The sequence below is a fragment of the Salmo salar genome, chromosome 12 (assembly GCF_965601325.2).
Source record: "Salmo salar chromosome 12, fSalSal1, whole genome shotgun sequence".
NCBI classification, from domain to species: Eukaryota; Metazoa; Chordata; class Actinopteri; order Salmoniformes; family Salmonidae; genus Salmo; species Salmo salar.
This window is the reverse complement of record NC_138302.1, coordinates 32,450,865-32,474,051: the sequence shown is the minus strand read 5'-3', so window position 1 is coordinate 32,474,051 and position 23,187 is coordinate 32,450,865. Positions and strand designations below refer to the sequence as shown.

Sequence of the window (23,187 nt, the reverse complement as noted above, 5' to 3'; positions counted from 1 at the left end):
TAATGGACTCGTCTTCTCACACAACACACACACTGGCCAAGCTAACCACGGCCATGTGCAGGAAAGGGACATGAGGTTGCCCAAGCTTTGTTATTTCAACAATGCTTTGTCATTAGCTGGAGGTGTATGTGTGTGTGTTTGTGAAAGAGAGTTTAAGATGGCATGGAAGTGGTTTTCTTTATCCCCTTTGTGTGTATATGAATGCCTTTTACTGCGAGTGAGAATAATAGCTTTCCAGATATGTTTTTCTCTGTGTGGGTGTTTGTGTGTCAGTGTGCAAGTGCACGTTCAGGCTAGTGTGTATTTAGAGAGAGAATGAGAGAGAGGGGGGGGGGGGGGGGGGGTGAGAGAGAGAGGGGGGGGGGGGGGGAGTAAGGGTTAGTGGTTCAAGGCAAGCTATTGTAATGATGCGAGTTAGCAATTTGTGTACACAGTCGTTGTGTTAGGGTGAAGGTGCTGCCAGCTCTTCAGTCTGAATATGAGAGAGGAGAAGGCTTTAGTTACATATTTTGTCCCTGTGATTCTGTGTTATAAAGGGACAAAAAGTGAGATACTCATTGTGTGAATATTCAACATAGGGATAGAGAGCGAGAGTGGGTAGAGAGAGTGAAAGTGTGTGTGTGTGTGTGTGTGTGTGTGTGTGTGTGTGTGTGTGTGTGTGTGTGTGTGTGTGTGTGTGTGTGTGTGTGTGTGGAGGGTGGTTCAGCCCAGTCTGTCTTCCCTACAATTCTGTGTGAGCATTCAAGATTGAGAGAGAAAAAGTAAGGGAGAGAGTATGTGTGTGTGTGTGTGTCTCTGTGTGAGAGCATGAGTGAGAGACAGCAAGAGAGGGAGAGAGAGAGAGCGAGAGCGCTTTAGCCTGGCATTTCTTCCCTGTGCCTTTCAGCTCCTCTCCCCCTGAAGAAGGAGGCGTGTCCATTGGCCAGCAGTATAAATTCCAAGAGGAACCACTCGTGTAGAGCCATTCTCAGGAGCAACCCATTGCACTGCACCCCATATGGAAGACGAAATTGCTACTCGACTTGAAAAACTTGATGCCCCTTCCCTACACCTGGACATTGGCAAACCACAGACTTTTCTCTTTGCACTATAAGAGGCTTCGTGGGTTCTGTGTGAATTCTACTTGAAGGGAGAAAGACTCACCTAAATAGACCAGTGGACATTTGTTCTACTTCCCAACATATGAATAACCACTTTGTGCAACTCAAAGACTTAAAGACTTTCGTCGCATGGGAGAGCAAGGACTAGATATTTAACATTCTTTGATCTACCTGAATTCTTTCTCCAACCTCCCAAACATCCTAGGGCTAGGAAATCGAGCCTAAGAAAAGGCGAGGTATAACAGCGGGGACATTGTGTTCCAACTCCTGCCAAAACCCCTGCCACCCAAAACACCAACCAGCGGGCAACATCAAAGACCAAACCCTCCAACCGCCTCCCTCCTCCTCCTTACCCTCCAAAACTAAAGCAGAGAACAAACAGTTGTGGGTGAGAGAGCAGAGAAACAGAAGGAATACTAACAAACGAACTGCGGGAAAGTGCAAGAGAAATCGAAAGGCAAAGATTTGAGATCACGCCTTCGGGACTGCCATGGTGCGAGGTGGCGGTGCGGCTATAGCGCCGCCCTGCTGGGGCCTGTGGGCGGTGGGTGCCCTTTCGCTGGCGACCCTGTGTCTGACGGAGGAGGCCATCCGCTGCCCCGTGTGCTCTGAGGAGCGGCTGGCCAGCTGCCAGCTGCCTGATGGCAGCTGCGAAGAGACGGTGAGGGAGGCGGGCTGTGGCTGCTGCCCCACCTGCGCCCTGGCCAAGGGGGTGCACTGCGGCGTCTACTCGCCCCGCTGCGGCGCGGGGCTCCGCTGCTACCCGCCGCGGAACGTGGAGAGGCCCCTCCACTCGCTCATGCATGGCCAGGGAGTGTGCACCGACGAGAGGGATGTGGAAGAGAACTCAGGTGAGACAAGAGGGAAGGAGTGGTTGTGGGCTACCGGTATCTTTAATGTTTATCCACTGATGTGGCTGTATGTGCAGGTGGCATCACTGGTGGTCACCCTCTGTTAAAAGTGGGTGATGCATTATGTTATCCCACCTTCTTTTCTTCAGTTGCGGTCCGACTCTCCATATTGTATTTTAGGCTACTGTACGCAACACTCTTAATGGCGCACTGGCACGCCTACCCAGAATTAGGACACCTCAACAATAGCCTCAGTCTTTTTCCAGGTTAGTACTGTATATAATATGACGTAACTGTAAATCAAGCCTGGCGGACTGGTTGGTATCTCTCTCACACCCTCTCTTCCTCTCTCTCCCTCTCTCATGTTGGATCATAGCTGGTCCGGTTGGACCATACGCAGTTAAGAGGGCCAGGGTGCCGGGGCTGGGCCAGAGTGTTCTCTCCCTGCTCCCTGCTCTTACCTGAGCTGGGGAGGGTGTGGCAATGTGCTGCTTGTTTGCTCTAATCTCCACTAAGCCTCGGCCCAGAGCACACACACCAGCTCTTCACGCATGGCCTGACCCGAGAGCACACAGTCCCCCGCTGTTTTGCACCCGGCTGTACACAGTAAAAGGACACCTTCTGCCTTAGACAGAGCAGAAAAGGTATCGGTCAGAGAGGGAAGCACTGTGGGGATAGTATGGCTGGGCGTGTGTGTGTATGGAAGTATCAAATCAAATGTTATTTGTCACATGAGCAGAATACAACAGGTGTAGACCTTACAGTGAAATGCTTACTTACAAGCCCTAAACAACAATGCAGTTCAAAAATAAATAAAAAATAAGAATAAGAAAAAAAAGTTACAAATAATTAAAGAGCAGCATTAAAATAACAATAGCGAGGCCATATACAAGGGGTACAGGTACAGAGTCAGTGTGTGCGGGCTCCTGTTAGTTGAGGTACATGCAGGTAGAGTTATTAAAGTGACTATGCATAGATAATAACAGAGAGTAGCAGTAGTGTGGGGGGGTAGCAGCTGTTTAGAAGCCCCTTGGACCTAGACTTGGCACTCCGGTACTAGGTCTAGGGTGGCTGGAGTCTTTGACAATTTTTAGGGCCTTCCTCTAACACCGCCTGGTATAGAGGTCTGGATGGCAGGAAGCTTGGCCACAGTGATGTATTGGGCCGTACACACTACCCTCTGTAGTGCCTTGCGGTCGGAGGCCGAGCAGTTGCCATACCAGGCAGTGATGCAACCAGTCAGGATGTTCTCAATGATGCAGCTGTAGAACCTTTTGAGGATCTGAGGACCCATGCCAAATCTTCTCAGTCTCCTGGGGGGAAATAGGTTTTGTTGTGTCCTCTTCATGACTGTCTTGGTGTGCTTGGACCATGTTAGTTTGTTGGTGATGTGGACACCAAGGAACTTTAAGCTCTCAACCTGCTCCACCATAGCCCCTTCGATGAGAATGGAGGCGAGCTCAGTCCTCCTTTTCCTGTAGTCCACAATCATCTCCTTTGTCTTGATCACGTTGAGGGAGAGGTTGTCCTGGCACCACACGGCCAGTTCTCTGACCTCCTCCCTATAGGCTTTCTCGTTGTTGTCGGTGATCAGGCCAACCACTGTTGTGTCTTCGGCAAACTTAATTATGGAGTTGGAGTCGTGCCTGGCCATGCAGTCATGAGTGAACAGGGAGTACAGGAGGGGACTGAGCACGCACCCCTGAGGGGCCCCCGTGTTGAGAATCAGCGTGGCGGATGTGTTGTTACCTACCCTTACCACCAGGGGGGCGGGCAGTCACAAAGTCCAGGATCCAGTTGCAGAGGGAGGTGTTTAGTCCCAAGGGTCCTTCGCTTAGCGATGAGCGTTGAAGGCACTATGGTGTTGAACGCTGAGCTGTAGTCAATGAATAGCATTCTCACATAGGTGTTCCTTTTGTCCAGGTGGGAAAGGGCAGTGTGGAGTGCAATAGAGATCGCATAATCTGTGGATCTGTTGGGGTGGTATGCAAATTGGAGGGGGTCTATGGTTACTGGGATAATGGTGTTGATGTGAGCCATGACCAGCCTTTCAAAGCACTTCATGGCTACAGACGTGAGTGCTACGGGTCGGTAGTCATTTAGGCAGGTTATCTTAGTGTTCTTGGGCACAGAGACTATGGTGGTCTGCTTGAAACATGTTGGTATTACAGACTCAGACAGGGAGAGGTTGAAAATGTCAGTGAAGACACTTGCCAGTTGGTCAGCGCATGCTCGGAGTACACATCGTGGTAATCTGTCTGGCCCTGCGGCCTTGTGAATGTTGACCTGTTTAAAGGTCGTACTCTCATCGGATGCGGAGAGCGTGATCAAATTTCCGTGCTCTGTGTGTGGGTTTGTATATGTATGCATGTGTTTTTGCGTGTGTGTTCAGTGTATATGTGTGTGTGTGTGTGTGTGTGTGTGTGTGTGTGTGTGTGTGTGTGTGTGTGTGTGTGTGTGTGTGTGTTGTTCAAAAGTATGTCACCCCTTCAAATTAGTGGATTTGGCTATTTCAGCCATACCCGTTGATGACAGGTGTATAAAATCAAGCTCACAGCCATGCAATCTCCATAGACAAACATTAGCAGTAGAATGGCCTTACTGAAGAGCTCAGTGACTTTCAACAGGGCATGTCCTAGGATGCCACATTTCCAACAAGTCAGTTCGTCAAATTTCTGGCCTGCTAGAGCTGCCCTGGTCAACTGTAAGTGCTGTTATTGTGAAGTGGAAATGTCTAGGAGCAACAATGACTCAGTCGCGTTGTTGCACAAAGTGAGGTCCATAGAGAAATGGTTTGTTGAGATTGGTGTGGAAGAACTTGAATGGCCTGCACAGAACCCTGACCTCAACCCCATTGAACACCTTTGGGATGAATTGGAACGCTGACTGCGAGCCAGGCCTAATCGCCCAACATCAGTGCCCGACCTCACTAATGCTCTTGTGGCTGAATGGAAGCAAGTCCCTGCAGCAATGTTCCAACATCTAGTGGAAAGTCTTCCCAGAAGAGTAAAGGCTGATATAGCAGCAAAGGGGGGACCAACTCCATATTAATGCCCATGATTTTGGAATGAGATTTCAAACGAGCAGGTGTCCACATACTTGTGGTCATGTAGTGTCTGTGTGAGTGTGAACTGAATGTGAAAGAATGGATTATAAGTGTATTTGTATATATTTGTGAGTGTATGTGTTTGTGTATTGATGTAGCTGCAGTATATGCGGGCGTATGCACCATATGTGTGAATGTATGTCCATATCTGTGTGTATCCTGTTATCGATCTCAGCATGTTAATACGTGGTGAAGCGTGTGTGTGCGTTGTATTGCAGGGAACTGTGTGTGTGTGTGTGTGTGTGTGTGTGTGTGTGTGTGTGTGTGTGTGTGTGTGTGTGTGTGTGTGTGTGTGTGTGTGTGTGTGTGTGTGTGTGTGTGTGTGTGTGTGTGTGTGTTTAACAAGAGGAGGTAATAAAAGCTGCCTGTCTGCCTGTATGAAATTACTCTGTAATGGAGAGCGGCCAGTCTCAGGCTATTAGAGCTCTCTGCAATCAGTAATTCATTCTCACTCTCTTCATGGGCCCATTCCTCCTCCTCCTCTTCACTGGCACCGCAGATGTCTGACTGACTGACTCCTCTTTTACTGGAGATGTCTTGTTCACGTCCCTCTGCAGACATCTTGATACAACTCCTGTCTTTTTCCTCTCACGGTAGTCAGATTCTTCTTCCTACTGCAGCAGCAGAGGTCTGGTTCCACTTTAACATCTAATACTGTATGGCTTATCTGCTATTCCTGTTCCATCGTATTCTTCAGATTGCAGCAGATGAAACTGTTCCTGCTTTTTAATTCTTCCTCCCTCTCCTTCCAAAGCAGGGGGAACTCGTAGGCAGTTTTTCACGGTGGCGAATTCCATTATGCCAAAGAAGTTTAGTAGCGATCGTAAAAACGCACCTCGAACGAAGCAATTAACTCATTTGTTCCAGATCTCATCCACACTGATTGTTCCAACATCGCTTCTTCAACCAGCAGCACTGCTGCCGGGACCTCCAAAGATTATCGGTAATGGCAGTGAACTATCTCCCAGTTCCAAGCAGTACAGCAAGGCAAGACTTTGGACAGACTTGAACAGCCCTCAACTTCCAGGCTTCGTCTGACATGGCACCCTATTCTCAGGGCTCTGGTCAAAAGTAGCACTCTGCTTTAGGGAGAATATGGTGCCATTTTGGATGCACTTCCAGAGACTCAAGTCTCCAGTCGTCTCCAGCACTACTGCACCAGTTTCCGCCTGGGCCTGGGTGAGTTGCTGCTCCTCTCCCCCCTGCCCCGGAGCGCATCGCCCACCGTCCAGCTCTGCTAGGATGAGCTCATCGGCACGCTTGCTGCCAGAGCAGAAATGAGAGCCTTCTGCTCTGTGCGAGGCCAGTCTAGGTTAGGCCAGCACATAGCGTGACTAAACGGAATCAGAGAGAGGGGGAAAGCTGTTTAGTGCATGATAAAAGGTTGACTGTCTTGGTTTTGGCTTCGTACTGTCCTCTGCATTGCTTAATCTGGCTGAATGTTTTTCCCTAAACATTGTTTACTGACTGACTTCGCCATCCACACCATTGTGTTGTCTGTTTGAGGCGAGCAGCGCTGAAGCAGAAGTGGGCTAAAGTGTGAATGTTCAGCGGTTTGGGAGTTCTCGTAAACTCTCTCGACAAGATAGGGGGTGTCAGCGATTGATGAAATGCTAAATGGTGTCGAAATGTTTGGATGTTTTGTTTTCAGTGTTCTGGAATCCCACTATCCCAGTGTTGAGCTTTGGTTGACCCCCCCTGGGTCCTGTCATGAAGGAAAGTACCCCCCAACGTAGCCCTACTCAATAAGTCTTACATCAACACTTCAGTGCAGCGCCTTTGAAACCCCATGCGCCAGAGAGACAGGAAGAAAAGGGAAAGAGAGAGAGAACAGAGAGAGAGGAAGAGAGAGGGAGGAAGAGAAAAACCCAAGCCACAAGTATACGAGTTCCTTTGTGGCACATTTGCCGGGTTTATCCATTATTAAACCGAGGGGTACATCTCCTTGAGACGCTTCCCGCACTGCCCCAGACCTAGCAACAGTGAACATGTCTGATAAAAATAGAAGAGGGTTTTTGAAAATGGAACGGATTCCCAAAGAAAAGGACACCGTATGAGGAAGGTGTATAACTGATCCTGAATTGACTGTATGTGTACAGATGAAATGCTACCATCAAGCCGCAGTCCCAGAGACTGAGATGCTGCCTCATATCCCAATGAAACGGTCAATACTCAGAATATAACATTTTCATATGTTTTGTAAATACACTTTTCCCAAAGCTAGCCTGCCATTTCCATGGACCGACGCACAGACCATTTAAATCTGAGGAATACATGTCCAGATTCAATCTACTGTACGCCTTCTGTTACTTTCCTTCAAGTTCAAAGCTACAGTATTCGTAAACTCAATTTCCATAGCAACTGTAAGTACTGGAGTACATTCTGCATCTTATCATGTCCTGCAGGTCTAATGCAGTTCCTTAATAACAGATTCTTATGAGGGCTTGGAATCCATTTTAACATTCCAACTGGGTCTCCTTTGGTGTCATATTCAAAATGGTTCACAAACCTTTTAAACTTGGACTTGTATAGTATTTACAAGCAGATACAGATGTCAATGGAAATGTCACTACTGAAGTCAGGTGTTGAGAATACCATTCACGTTGGTGGTAATCTTAAAGGAGTTACATGTCTCTGATGTACAGTATGTATCTGCATTTTAGGCAGGCCTATCGGTGGCACTTCTAGTCAACCATCTGTTCTTGTCAACCATCCACAACTCCTGTTCTTCTTATGATGTGAGGAAAACACTTGTCTGTGTGCTCACTGGAATTATGAAACTGATTCAATCATTTCTCTGTGGCCAATGAGGATATGTTGGGGAATAGGGCAAACCAATTGCAGATGTCCCTGATGGCATGTTTTGGTCTTTATTATTTGCTTACTTTGGGTATTTATCCCATTTGTACAGCTGGGCTTTCTGCAGCAGAACTCAGTAAATGTGATTAGCTAATTGATCCCTCCATGGAACCATGGATTTAGGACCCCCTCCTGGTGTTGGAGCTGTGGAGACAGAGATACACAAACAAACCAACTGACGCTGAGTAACACAGAGCGATGATGAGCGCTCGCTAGCTGGCCGTCAAATTCAAATACGCCTAATCCTCGGAGCACAGTGAAATCAAAGTCCCTCATAAACTGTGTGAGTTCATGCGTGAACGTATTAAACAGCAACCGCTCCCATCATGCTTTGTTTGGAAACATCCCATGCGAACACTTATATTACAAACATCTGGCAGGGGATTCAGCCAGTGGTGCATTGTTTGAACAGTCGCTCATTAATTTTGAATTAAGCCTGTTGTATGTATTTACCCACGGTTTGCACACTAGAGACTCAAATATAATGCAATCAAAACGTGCTTAATCACTATGAACAATGTTACTATTGGCATGAGCAGTGTGTTGCTGTAATGTTTTATGTTGTATTTTCGTGCATGATCCTGTTTTGTGGGATATTCTTACTGTGGATAAGCAAAAACAACCCAAACCAACCAGTAATTATGGTTCAGTTCTTATTTCATGGATAATTCATTTTGGCCTACTTTTGTGGGGTACCTACCTCTATTTATGGCTGCTATATGGTTTAAGCAGAGAAGTAAAATGAAAGTTTAAGAAAAAAAAGGGAAGGGTAGTTGAGCACAACCCTTTTTATTGTAATAATGTCCACATGTATTATTTTACAGTATAGAAATATGCCACACAAAGAACTATGGACCAATAAGCTTAAAATACCCCCCAAAAAGTGGAGGGTAACACTTTAGTTAAACAGATTGTACACATTCTTGCTAATGCCAGCTTACATATAGAGCAATGAGTTGACGTAGGATATGCAGTGGGAGACAAGTTGTGTCAAACGTGCACTGTTTACATTTAAGCGTGCCAAACGCCCACTGTCTCCTCATCCAGATTTCCACTGATGCAATGACGGCTGACGATAAGCATCTCGCTAGCTGACATACTATAATGCTATATAGTGTAACAAAGTCCAGCCTACGGAGCCATGTCCCCCAGGACAGTGTTGAGACTAGTACACATGCTCCATCCAGACTCCCAGTGACAGCTGCAACTGGAACATTGGAGTTCCATGCCACCCTCTGAACCTCTGTGGGCTGGGAGTGGGAACACACCACCAACATTCCCTGGCAAACACCTCACTGGAGGAAGGTTAAGTCAGAGAAAATGACTGAAAAATGGTTTGCAACTCGGTCGGTTGCAGACTTGTCTGCACTAATTCAATGACATGACGGAAGATGACGGTTTGAGGGATCCAGCAGCTCTTGAACACACGTTAACTTTACATGAACCTCCCTGTTGACATGTTCATGGCCTTTGGTTTTTAAACGCTGTCAAAACAGAGGGAAATGATAGAACCTTTATCAGAACAGTCTTAAAATCGAGTCTTTCTTTATCTTGGCTATGCACCTTTGGCTGGGGTTGGATGCGAGTGCGTACTGCACACTGTCCATACTTGTGTTCTTCATCATAACTCTTGACAAAGGAATCTAGCTGAAATGGTTGGCCCCGGTTTTTTTTTCTATTTGTTTAACATTATAATTTTTTATTAAAAGAAGATTATACTTGGATTTTTTTCCTGGAGTGCATCCCGCCCTTTCTGTTCTTCATCATTGCAGCCTGCCTTGTGCCTTAGCCTGCCTGTGTTTGAAGCTGAGATGTTGATACAATCCTCCTGAAACCACACAATGAAGCAGCAGCTTCCTCCCTGGAGAACAGCGGTGGCAGCAAACAGGACATGGCACCCCTGACCCACTTTTAAATAACTTTGGGCTTGTATGAAATGGCACTCCAAAAGAGCATGGATTCGGCAAACCGCTAAATGGCAAAAGAGGGAAAGAACAACTTATGGGGAGACGGGAAAACAGCTGAAGTCGTAAAGTGCTGATGAGTAAGGCCAACAGAAATATACAAACCCCCGGTCAGCAGAGCACAGCCTGTCAATCAACTTCAGAGCAACTCCCTCACCTCAACCTCACATAGAGAGGTACGGTATAGAAATGTAAACCTCTCGTCTCATTAGTAAAATCTGACTAGAATAGCTAATGGAAAAGCCCTTTACCCCAAGTCTGAAACAGGCAAAGGTCAGCTTACCTCATGAGTAGGCTAGTCTATCCGTTGTTCAATAACAAAAATAACTTCACAACAAAACCTGTTGAAAGCTAATTGCTATTTAATCCTAATTACAGAGTAAATTCCCTTGGAAAACGTGGAAAGGTCAGAGAGGGCAATGCAGAAGATCTGACTATGAGAGAAAGTAGGTTCCCAGAAGCAACTAGTATTACGCCACACTGACGTAAGACACCATTTGTGCTTTGATCTTTCCAGTGATCTGACAGACAAAGCTCAAGGCAGCACTAAAGCCCAGGCTCTGGGTGCTATGGTTGCAGTGCCAACCCATGAAATGCCACAGGTCACAAGCAGAACAGCAAAGAACAGTTGGTGGGGGAAAAAGTTGTTTGGGTTACCAACCAACCCTGCAAAGGCCACAGGTGAACAGTCAAGCCAGAACAAAACAGCTGTAAATCTCTCCACACTCCATACCTTTGCCCACCGGCACCTTGTGACACTGCAAAATACCCTCTTCCAATCTCCATCTGGCACAGTGAGGGTTTCTTTTGCTGTAGGGGAGGTGGAGGGGTGGGGGGGGGGACAGTTTCCTTAGGAAACAGCTGGCTGCCTGCAGGGCCAAAGAACTGGAGGATTATTGCAAGGTAAATGTGGCACAGGCCACAATGGGTAGCCAGGCAGTGAGGAGAGAGGGGGTGGTCCTTTCAAATGCATCAATAGCTCTCCTTGGCAGAAGTATGGTGCCAGTGGTTAAAGGAAGACCAAGAGAGTTGAGGTCCAAATTGAGATTACTGTACTTTACCCCCCTGAGTGGGAACACCACTGTTTGTCCTTGATGCTAAGCCCGGTTCTTAGCCTACAATTACCCATTGTGTTTTCATCAAATCAAATCAAATGTTATTGGTCCCATACACATATTAATGGAAAGATAGCTCTGTGTTGGTATGACAACATTTGCGTTGGGTCAGGTCAGTAATATGCTGTAAATTAGGTACATTAAATTATACATTTTCATGCAATCAACAAATTGCGTAAAGCCTCTGAGAGGCAGTGTAATTTACAGAGAAGCCTGTCAAAAATGTCATGGTCTATTGTTTTAACTCTTGTGTTGTGACATGTATGATTTGCGACTTTGTACGGGTTGGGATTGCGAGTCTTTCATGTGTTGTGTTGGTTGTAGCTCTAGAGGTTTCCCTTGTAAAAGAGGTCTCTTGACATTGATAGGACTTACTGGATAAATAAAGGTTTAAATACAATTATGTGACTTGTAGTGCTGTGACTCAATGTTAACTCTTGTATCCCACAGCGATGGACAGACAGGATGAGATCATCCCTGAGCATCCCAATAACAGCAACATCCGCTGCAGTCCCCAGGACAAGCGCTGCATCCAGAAGACCCTGGCCCGCCACCCCGCCAAATCCACCAATCAGAGAAGCAATAACGCCAGGGAGGACCCGAAGGCTGCCCTGGTGAGCGCACCAACCACCATTCACCTCCGTATAGGAAAAGATTACACATAAAGATCACGTATAGGAAAACATTACATACGAACATTTAAAGTATTTGAGCAGGTGCTGGATGTAAAAAATAATGTCACCCCATAACTTTCAACTAGAGTCTCTTTGAGTCTAGTTACTAGACCGACACAGGTCTAACAGGTGTTTTCAATGACTATTTTACAGATCAAAATCACTAAGTTTAGCAGTTAGGTTACAAACAGCATGTAACCTATTCGTTATTTGCAGCACTCAACATTTAATGGTCATCTCATGAAACGTAACCCAGGTGTTCACTGAAATCAACAACAAAGGGTAGTATAAAACTGTTTGCCATTTCCAGATACCTACATGTATATGTTTATGAGCATACATGGGCGTACATTTCCAAACATCTACATGGGCCGCACAAGCCTGGGTACCAGTCTGTTTAGCTAACCTTCCACTCCTTATTCTCCGTGTCATATGCCAAAGATTAGCATGACAGGAGTGGCAAGGAGTGGAATGATAGCTGAACAGATTTTACGACTAATTCCACCGGTGTTCCTCAGGCTCCATGTCGTGCTGAGCTGCAGAGAGCGCTGGACCGACTGGTGTCCAACACTCGCACTCACGAGGATCTCTACAGCATCCCCATACCCAACTGTGACAAGAACGGAGACTTCCATGCCAAGCAGGTTTGTCGACTGACAAGTAGTTATTATCCCACTGTTCTCTATATTATGCACTATTCAGGAAGTACTCCTTGACATACTCCGAAATGGCACCTTATTTATTCCTTATATAGTGCACTACTTTTAACCAGAGCCATATTGGTGTGGGTTCGGCATGGTGTGTGCAATGCCAGGGTTGTGGATTCGATTCCCACGGGGGGCCAGTACAAAAAAAGAAGAAAAAAGAAATGTAATGTATGCATTCACTACTGTAAGTCGCTCTGGATAAGAGCGTCTGCTAAATGTAAATATTGGGCACTACCAAAAAAGTAGACCACTATAAGGAATATCGTTCCATTTTGGATGCAGACATTTATCCAGGTAGTCTGTGGAGAAGGTCTTTAGCAAGCGAGATCCGATCATCTATCATTCACTCGGTCTGGTATCAGACAGGCACATACGAACACACTACGCAAACAATCCCCTCTAACTTCGTCACTGATCTATTAGCCAAAACACAAAATGTCTGTGTAACAGCATTGTTTTATGTGAGCATTTTCTCCTGCCAAGACTCTACATCTACAGACAAGCAGTGATTTATCAAAGAAAATCTGAGTTGAACCATGTATATACAACACAGTGGTTAACCCAAAATGGTTGACAGTAATCGCTTCATTGCTGTGATAGATGTCATTAGCTTTTCGAAGCAATTATTTCTTGCTATGTCTGAAATGGCCGACTTTGTAGATAAGACTGGGACGAATCTGAGAACATGGAGCTAGATAAGGCTTGTTGCTCTGTAGAGCTGAATACGCTACAAAGCAACAGGCGTAGCAGAGTCAGTCAGTGATAAAAGGCTTACCATGCCAAGGGCATCAGAGTCTGGGGTTAGGCTTGATTGTGTAACACAGTTAAAGTACCCTTGTCTGCTCTTTATAGTGTGTAAAAGGCATCTGTTTACTGTTGATCTATAATTGCATTGTGGTAGAACTTTACAGCACCCTTTGTGAGCATAACTAAGGTTATGAGAGGTCATCGGGCATCTTTTCATTGCACAGGAGGAATCTCAATAGGAAAGTTGAGCCAAGCTGATGGGGTGTTTCAAAACCACCCCAGGTTATGTACAGATACTTATCACTCAGTGGTTATGATTCATACAACTTTGAGTTTCTATTCAATTGATTCATATTCACACTGGTGAGATTGAGGGGCTTGAGAGAAAGTTATTAACTAAGGGAACAATGTCAAATATAACAGTGGTTTGATTTTGAAGGTTCCTCAGGTTTGAATTTTAAGGTACCTTAAAGATGGAATCCGCAGTGGGGGGGAAACGTCGCCACTGGCCGCCCTACCACCGTTGTTATTGGGTTTTTTTCCGAGCTGAGGAGAGTCGTGCAACATGGTAAAGAAATTATTGCAGTACATATTGCTCTCTTCTATCGTGCGTGCAAGGATGTAACCCAAGTGTTCACTGAAATCAACAACAAAGGGTAGTATAAAACTGTTTGCCATTTCCAGATACCTACATGGACGTATATGAGCATACATGGGCGTACATTTCCAAACATCTACAGTTGAAGTCGGAAGTTTACATACACTTAGGTTGAAGTCATTAAAACTTGTTTTTCAACCACTCCACAAATTTCTTGTTAACAAACTATAGTTTTGGCAAGTCGGTTAGGACATCTACTTTGTGCATGACACAAGTAACTTTTCCAACAATTGTTTACAGTGTCATAAAATAAGTCGTACTCATCCTTAAAAATGTCGTACTGGAGAGAAGAGGACCAAAACGCAGCAGGTATGTGTATGCTCATCTTCCTCTTTTAATAAATACAAAATGAACACCAAAATAACAAAGAACGAACAATCGACAAAAAACAGTCTGGTAAGGCACAAGGCTATACACAGAATAATTCCCCACAACCCCAAAGACAAACACACACACCTATATAGGACTTCCAATCAAAGGCAACTATACACACCTGCCTTCAATTGGAAGTCCCAATCATCAACCCAACATTTAACAAAGACAAACCCCCTGCCACATCCTGACCTAGACTAAGCAATACGCCCTCTGCTGGTCAGGACGTGACAGTACCCCCCCCCTCAAGGTGCAGACTCCAGGATGCACCTAAAAAAGAAAAACAAGAAAATCCCCAATACCCCAACAAAAACCCAACAAACAATAACCCCTAAACCATAAGGGAGGGAAGGGAGGGTGGCTGCCGTCACCGACGGCACTGTGCTACACCCTCCCTCCCCAACCCACCTATCCTGGAGGTGGCTCAGGTGCAGGCCGTTCCAGGCAGTCGGGCCACTCTGGCAGCACGGGACAGTCTGGGTAGTCTGGCAGCTCGGGACAGTCTGGGCAGTCTGGCAGCTCGGGACAGTCTGGGCAGTCTGGCAGCTCGGGACAGTCTGGGCAGTCTGGCCACTCGCGGCAGTTCAGGGCAGTCTGGCCACTCGCGGCAGTTCAGGGCAGTCTGGCCACTCCGGCAGTTCAGGGCAGTCTGGCCACTCCGGCAGTTCAGCGCAGTCTGGCCACTCCGGCAGTTCAGCGCAGTCTGGCCACTCCGGCAGTTCAGCGCAGTCTGGCCACTCCGGCAGTTCAGCGCAGTCTGGCCACTCCGGCAGTTCAGCGCAGTCTGACCTCTCTGGCGACTGTTGACTGGCGGACAGCTCTGACGACTGTTGACTGGCGGGCAGCTCTGACAACTGTTGACTGGCGGGCAGCTCTGACAACTGTTGACTGGCGGGCAGCTCTGACGACGACTGTTGACTGGCGGGCAGCTCTGACGACGACTGTTGACTGGCGGGCAGCTCTGATGACGACTGTTGACTGGCGGGCAGCTCTGATGACGACTGTTGACTGGCGGGCAGCTCTGATTACGACTGTTGACTGGCGGGCAGCTCTGATGACGACTGTTGACTGGCGGGCAGCTCTGATGACGACTGTTGACTGGCGGGCAGCTCTGATGACGACTGTTGACTGGCGGGCAGCTCTGATGACTGTTGACTGGCATGGCTGGGTTGACGCACTTGTAGCCTGGTGCGTGGTGCTGGTACTGGGCTTACCAGATTATGTACATGCACCTCCAGGCTAGTGCGGGGAGCGGGAACAGGACGAGTCGGACTGGGTTGACGCACTTCCGGGTCCGCACGAGAGACAGGAGCTGGAAACCCAGGGCTATGGAGGCACACAGTCGGTCTAGATCTTACCTCCTGCACAACCCGCCTTGGTTGGATGGAACTAGTAGCCCTGTACGAGCGGGGTGCTCGTACAGGGCAGACTGGGCTGTGCAGGGGCCTGATGGTAGCCGTGCGTAGAGCGGGAGTTGGGTAGCTTGGTCCTCGGAGGCGTACCGGCGACCAGATGCGCTGCGCAGGCATCCTCCTACCAGGCTGGATGCCCGCTCTAGCACGGCACCTGCGAGGGGCTGGAATAACGCGCACCGGACTGTGCGTGCGTATGGGTGAGATAGTGCGCTCCTCAGCGAAACATAGCGCTCTCCACCCCATACGCTCCTCCATATAACCACGGGTAGCTGGCTTCCGGCTCTTCTTACGCCTAGCCAAACTACCCGTGTGCCCCCCCCAAAAAAATGATTGGGGGTGCCTCTCGTGCTTCACCCTCAGCGCGTCCATGGCCTCGTACCTACGCCTCTCTGCCTTGGTTGCCTCAATTTACCACTGCGGGCAGCGATAATCCTCAGCCTGGTGCCAAGGTCCGGCCCCGTCCAGAACTTCCTCCCAGGTCCACTTCTCCCGCCAGTCCAACTCGAAGTCCCTCTGGTCCTTCTTCTGCTGCTTGGTGGGTGATTCTGTCATAAAATAAGTCGTACTCATCCTTAAAAATGTCGTACTGGAGAGAAGAGGACCAAAACGCAGCAGGTATGTGTATGCTCATCTTCCTCTTTTAATAAATACAAAATGAACACCAAAATAACAAAGAACGAACAATCGACAAAAAACAGTCTGGTAAGGCACAAGGCTATACACAGAATAATTCCCCACAACCCCAAAGACAAACACACACACCTATATAGGACTTCCAATCAAAGGCAACTATACACACCTGCCTTCAATTGGAAGTCCCAATCATCAACCCAACATTTAACAAAGACAAACCCCCTGCCACATCCTGACCTAGACTAAGCAATACGCCCTCTGCTGGTCAGGACGTGACATACAGACAGATTATTTTACTTATAATTCACTGTAGCACAATTCCAGTGGGTCAGAAGTTTACATACACTAAGTTGACTGTGCCTTTAAACAGCTTGGAAAATTCCAGACATTGATGTTATGGCTTTAGAAGCTTCTGATAGGGTAATTAACATAACTTCATTCAATTGGAGGTGTACCTGTGGATGTATTTCAAGACCTACCTTCAAACTCAGTGCCTCTTTGCTTGAAAATCAAAAGAAATCAGCCAAGACCTCAGAAAAAGAATTGAAGACCTACACAAGTCTCGTTCATCTTTGGGAGCAATTTCCAAACGCCTGAAGGTACCACATTCATCTGTACAAACAATAGTACGCAAGTATAAACACCATGGGACCACACAGCCGTCATACCGCTCAGGAAGGAGACACGTTCTGTCTCCTAGAGATGAACGTACTTTGGTGCGAAAAGTGCAAATCAATCCCAGAAAAACAACAGCAAAGGACCTTGTGAAGATGCTGGAGGAAACAGGTACAAAAGTATCTATATCCACAGTAAAACGAGTCCTATTTCGACGTAACCTGAAAGGCTGCTCAGCAAGGAAGAAGCCACTGCTCCAAAACCACCATAAAAAAGCCAGACTACGGTTTGCAACTGCACATGGGGACAAAGATCGTACTTTTTGGAGAAATGTCCTCTGGTCTGATGAAACACAAATATAACTTTTTGGCCAGAATGACCATTGTTATGTTTGGAGGAAAAAGGGGGAGGCTTGCAAGCCGAAGAACACCATCCCAACCATGAAGCACGGGGGTGGCAGCATCATGTTGTGGGTGTGCTTTGCTGCAGGAGGGACTGGTGCACTTCACAAAATAGATGGCATCATGAAGGAGGAAAATGATGTGGATATATTGAAGCAACATCTCAAGACATCAGTCAGGAAGTTAAAGCTTGGTCGCAAATGGGTTTTCCAAATGGACAATGGCCCCAAGCATACTTCCAAAGTTGTGGCAAACTGGCTTAAGGACAACAAAGTCAAGGTATTTGAGTGGCCATCACAAAGCCCTGACCTCAATCCCATAGAAAATGATTGGGCAGAACTGAAAAAGTGTGTGCGAGCAAGGAGGCCTACAAACCTGACTCAGTTACATCAGCTCTGTCAGGAGGAATGGTCCAAAATTGACCCAACTTATTGAGGGAAGCTTGTGGAAGGCTAGCAGAAACGTTTGACCCAATTTAAACAATTTAAAGGCAATGCTACCAAATACTAATTAAGTGTATGTAAACTTCTGACCCACTGGGAATGTGATAAAAGAAATAAAAGCTGAAGTAAATAATTCTCTCTACTATTATTCTGACCTTTCACATACTTAAAAAAAAGTGGTGATCCTAACTGACCTAAGACACCTAAGAATGTTTACTAGGATTAAATGTCAGGAATTGTGAAAAACTGAGTTTAAATGTATTTGGCTAAGGCGTATGTAAACTTCCGACTTCAACTGTACATGGGCCACACTAGCCTGGGTACCAGTCTGTTTAGCTAACGTTCCATTCCTTGTACTCCGTGTCATATGCCAAAGCTTAGCATGACAGGAGTGGCAACGAGTGGAATGATTGTCACAGCTCTTCAAAGGATCGGACCAACGCGCAGCATGGTTGTAGTTCCACATATTTATTTATTCCGTGAAACATTTGCAATACACCAAAATACTTGTAACAACAAAACAACAAACCGTGATGCAGAGAAAATAACACTACTCAAAATTTAACAACCCACAAACACAAGTGGAAAAACCCCCTACATAAATATGATCTCCAATTAGAGACAACGAGAACCGGATGCCTCTAATTGGAGATCATCCCAACAACCCCAACATAGAAATAGAAACCAAGAAACCCACATATAAAAAAAATAACCAGAAAACCACCCAAAAACACCCCGTCACGACCTGACCACTCTACTATAGAAAATTACATCTTACAAGGGTCAGGATGTGACAATGATAGCTGAACAGATTTACGACTAATTCCACTGGTCTTCCTCAGGCTCCATGTTGTTTTCTGAGACAAAGTTTTCTGAGACAAAAATATATATTTCATTGTTGGACATAAAATACTATAGAATCACCAGGAAATCAGCTCAAAGTGATTTTAATTTAGGAAATCTGTTCCCAAGTATTCCCATGCATACATAGAGAGGCATATCTGATCGTATCACAATGTAATCAAGGTTTGAAATGATTCTGTTTTTGTCAAATAGTATAAACTAGTATATCATTTGGCTTGTGACTGAAACCTGTCTTGTTTCTTGTGTCTACAGTGCCAGCCAGCACGTGACGGGCAGCGGGGAAAGTGCTGGTGTGTCGACCAGAAGACGGGCATGAGGCTTCCGGGGCCCCTGGAGCTGCGTGGGGAACTGGACTGCCACCAGCTAATGACTGCAACCATGAGAGAGTGAGGAGGGGACCGGCAGGGCCCCTGGGGGGCTAGGGCTTAGGGCCAGCCAAATTCTACTGGTGCTGTTTAGTTACAACTATGGAAGGAAAGGACTTAACCCTAAAGCCTCACTTCACGTGAGGCTAACGGTACTTGCTTAATATGAAAAAGATAAAAGGAAACCATAGAATTTTGTTATTTTATTATTGTTTGTTTCCGTGTGTGAGTGTATGTCTGTATGCATCTTTTTGAGCACATGTGTGTATTTTACGATTCTGTGAAGTTGGGAAGATGCTCTTGCTTTAAATAACAGGTGGCAAACAACAGGCCCCCGAATAAAAGTGTTGTAATCATTCTTCTCAAAACAGGACAACATTGGTTTTGTATAGTTTAGTTGAACTCTGATTTCCATCTCTTAGCATCTTTGAAACAAAAAAACATAAAAACTTTACGCATGAGTTAAGTGTCCTAACATGGCTCAACATCGACCATTCAGCAGCAGCTGTAGAAAATAATGAATATTTGGAGTGTGTGTGAGAGAGAGAATTACCAATTGATGATAAGCCGCAGCTTTTCACAACATTTGGAGACATGTCGTGAAAAGAGAGATTACTTTTGAAAGAATAAACTGTACCTCTGAGAGGGACCCAGAATAGATGTGCTTTATCGCTCTCCCCCTTCTCTCCCTCCTCTCCACATCCCCCCTTCTCTTTGACTGGGAGCTCTCTCTCTGGCTTATTTGTCCAGGGGGACTGGCAGCATAGCTGGGCTCAGGACTCTGTACACTGCTGATAGGATAATCTTGTTTCTCCAGCTGGGGCTGAAGTGCTAAGACGCCAGTGCTGCTGCTCTCATGTTTGTATGAATATGCTTCTATATACAGGATTTCTTTCCAACCAAGAGACTGCTTGTTGGCAGTATTGTGTAGCTTATAGTGGTGCTATACACTCATTGTGCCAAAAATGTTTTTTTTCCCCCTGTGCTTTTTGGGGGATTGTTTTTAGAAGGAGACAGAGATACAAACTCCCAGATGAGGGGGACAATCTTAGAATGGCCTAAATGTGTGACTGACCACAAATACTGTCTAGCTGTCACACAAATATCTCCAAGTTTTATACTACATTGATGAAATAAAATATACAAGTAAATATAGAGATATCAGTGGGAGCATTACTAGTGTTAACCGCCTGACTGTTTCATGGACTAATGTAGTGACTTTGCATGATTGTAGCATGTGTGGCTAGTGAAAACTTCTTATGGCTATAAGAGAAGAGGACTTAATGACTGCATGATGAAAAAACACGCTCTAGACAGCCTCTGTAATTGCTAGCTAGTTGAAATGTTTGGAGAAACATCAGATGTCTATATAATAACATTAGAAACCTCACAGAGAGATAGCATCCTGGTCATACATGGACTCCCTCCAGTATAAATAAGTGAACACCCTTGACTTTTACTCTGGCAGAGCCAGTTATCAGGTTTGACATCATCGATGAAGCAGTATATGAGCCAAGGAATCATTGATTTGTATTATTATGTTGACAAACTTACTGGTGCATCATACTCTACATACCTTCCACATATACTACATGGACAAGACTGTTAACATCCCTACGGCGATTTGATTGTACTGTATTGCAAATGGGTGGAAAAGATCATGATTGGTTCCCTCGGGCTATGATCTATGATGTGATTGGTTGATTGACTGACTCAGGCTAAACCTGTGGACCATAGGGAGTACAGGAGAGAAGACGACCCTTGAATACAGGACAGTCTGATCAGTGAGTTCAGTGAGGTCGGTCGTTTGTAATTTCTAGAAATGGATAGTGCACTTAATCCTCCCCTGAGAGAGTTGGGTTACTAATTGACTCCAGGAAGGATTCATCTCGCCTGGACATTCATTATTGGTGTTAACAGTACACTGGCACAGTTAGCTTCATGTACAGCGAGGGGACAGTGCCGAGGGTGTAAACCAGACGGACGTGGGCAGCAGTTGTCCTGCTTCCTCTTTCAAGAACTGAAAGAAGAGTGCAGGACGGGTTGTCCAAAAACAGACTCCTACAAATGATAGGCAGCTCTTTTTGTCAGCAGAGATGTGAGTAGATAGACTAGAGGGAGAGGGAATAGAGACAGTGTGAGTGATAGAGCGCTAGAGAGTCCAAGCTACATTGGGATTGCACTGATTTGCTCTCACAAAGCCACATTGTGTCTGTAAGGCACACAACTTTTACCATTCACTCTTTCTCTCACATACCCCTCTGGTTTGACAGAGGAGCCTAGAAGTCATTCAAGGCCTTTCCTCTGGCTGTTATCCAGAGCAGCAGAACACATACTGTAGCAAGTCCAACTAAGCCCAACATAGCAACGCCCTTTCTCATGGTTGTACTGTCATTGCTACCATGGGTAGTAAATGTTGGGACGGAAACATCTCATTTCATTAGGCAACATTGAACGTTCACACCTCCCAGCCTGGGGACAAAGTAGATAGAAAACCAGCTGTATTACATTGCCATTCAGAATCACAATATCAAAGACATTTGGGTCGATGTGTGACATGACCAGACATAAGCCGGGCCAAAGACAATTATTGCGGACTTACCCAACTGTACTGTATCTGTAACTTGCTTCCTTGTAAAAAAAATATATATAATAAAAAAACTGCCAAAGTTATCCAAAGGATCTATGGGATATTGTATGGTAATACTGTTGTAGTTTACCTAGCAGTCCCTCAATCAATGACTTATCTTCTGAACTAATTACTAACCTGTAGACATTTACTTAACCTACATATGGTAAACTTTGACCAAAACTGTGACCAACAAACAAACATCCCCAGTGGGCTGGTTGAACACACGTCCAGTTTTGCCTGCTTCTGGGTCATTAACCTTGAAACTGAGCCTCTTGATGATCACTAATAGTTTATATTAGCTTTTTCTCAATAGACAAGTCCCTAAAATTTATTTTTGGCTCTCTGAGGCTATTCAATGAAACGGGATGCTCTTGCTTTCCACCACATTCCACCATGACATCCACTATTCCCCTAGACTACATAAGAGCAGTTCCTCCCCAGCAGCCCCCAATGAAAAGCCCATCTTCCAAAAGCTGGTCATATTTGAATTGTCATTGTAAAAATTCCTTGTTCTTCACCGTAATCACACATAACTTCAACAAAGCTACGGATGTCATTCCCAACTAGAAAGACATAAGAAATGGTATTAAGGAAGGAGGATATACTGTAGCTGATGAGTTGATTGTATTCCAAACACAATGAAGTGACATGAACAATGAAAGGCATCTCCAAAGATGTTATGAGCAAGGGTATTTTGACGCACGAAACCCCAAAAACTATAGGAGTGCTTTGTGTACATTACATTATATTCCCTTGTCATGTACTGAATGAATAAAACACTATACATAAGTCTAAGGCCTTATCTTTACAAGCAGGCTGTCATTGTAAATAAGAATTTGTTCTTAACAGACTTGCCTAGTTAAATAAAGGTTAAAAAAAAAAGTCACATGAGTCATACAGTAGAACATTCCATTTCTGTGCTACTGTAGATATTATCTCTAGGTAAAATAGTGCTATGTTTCAAGTCAATGGTCCTGTTTTTCCTTTTGGATCCAAGACCTTCAGTGTTTAATTTACATTCAACTGTGTATACTTACACTATATTACTTGATCTCTAACTTTTGCTCTACTGTCTTTGTATTTCTGAGGGATATTCCTGTTTGCCTTGGACTTTACCTGTTAATTCTACTGTAAAAAGATTCAAGGTAACTTTTGCTTGTGTAGCCTAACTATATACTGGGTTTAAACATGTCAAGATCTTGTATGCGTGGTCCAGAACAGGGCCATGCTTTACAAACAGTGAAGAAAACGCAGCAAGAATTTGTGCTTGTTATGGAATAATGATTTCACTACCTTAGAAATGTTTACTCTATGAGAGAATTGTATACATTGTATTAGATCGAATGAAATCATAAACGTGTAGCATCTGATCTCTCGCCTGATTCTTTTCCTCTCTAAACGGCTGCATGGCATGTAAAATATTCCACCACACAGGAGATACTGGGGCGGCAGGTAGCCTAGTGGTTAGAGCGCTGGACTAGTAACCGAAAGGTTGCAAGATTGAATCCCTGAGCTGACAAGGTAAAAATCTGTTGTTCTGTCCCTGAGCAAGGCAGTTAACCCACTGTTCCTAGGCTGTCATTGAAAATAAGAATTTGTTCTTAACCGACTTGCCTAGTTAAATAAAGGTAAAAAATAATATACTGAGTTCAGGGAAAGTGCATAC

General features: G+C 45.4%; 1 protein-coding gene across 1 annotated transcript; it reads left to right on the top strand.

The window, feature by feature from the left end:
• The first annotated feature begins 713 nt into the window (after nt 1–713).
• On the top strand, nt 714–22,891 carry LOC106564953 (insulin-like growth factor-binding protein 4). Its single transcript, XM_014131503.3, has 4 exons — nt 714–1,951; nt 11,446–11,609; nt 12,188–12,313; nt 18,777–22,891. Exons 1-4 carry the CDS (start codon nt 1,591–1,593, stop codon nt 18,912–18,914), a joined length of 789 nt encoding a protein of 262 aa, XP_013986978.1. The 5' UTR covers nt 714–1,590; the 3' UTR covers nt 18,915–22,891.
• Nucleotides 22,892–23,187: the final 296 nt, after the last annotated feature.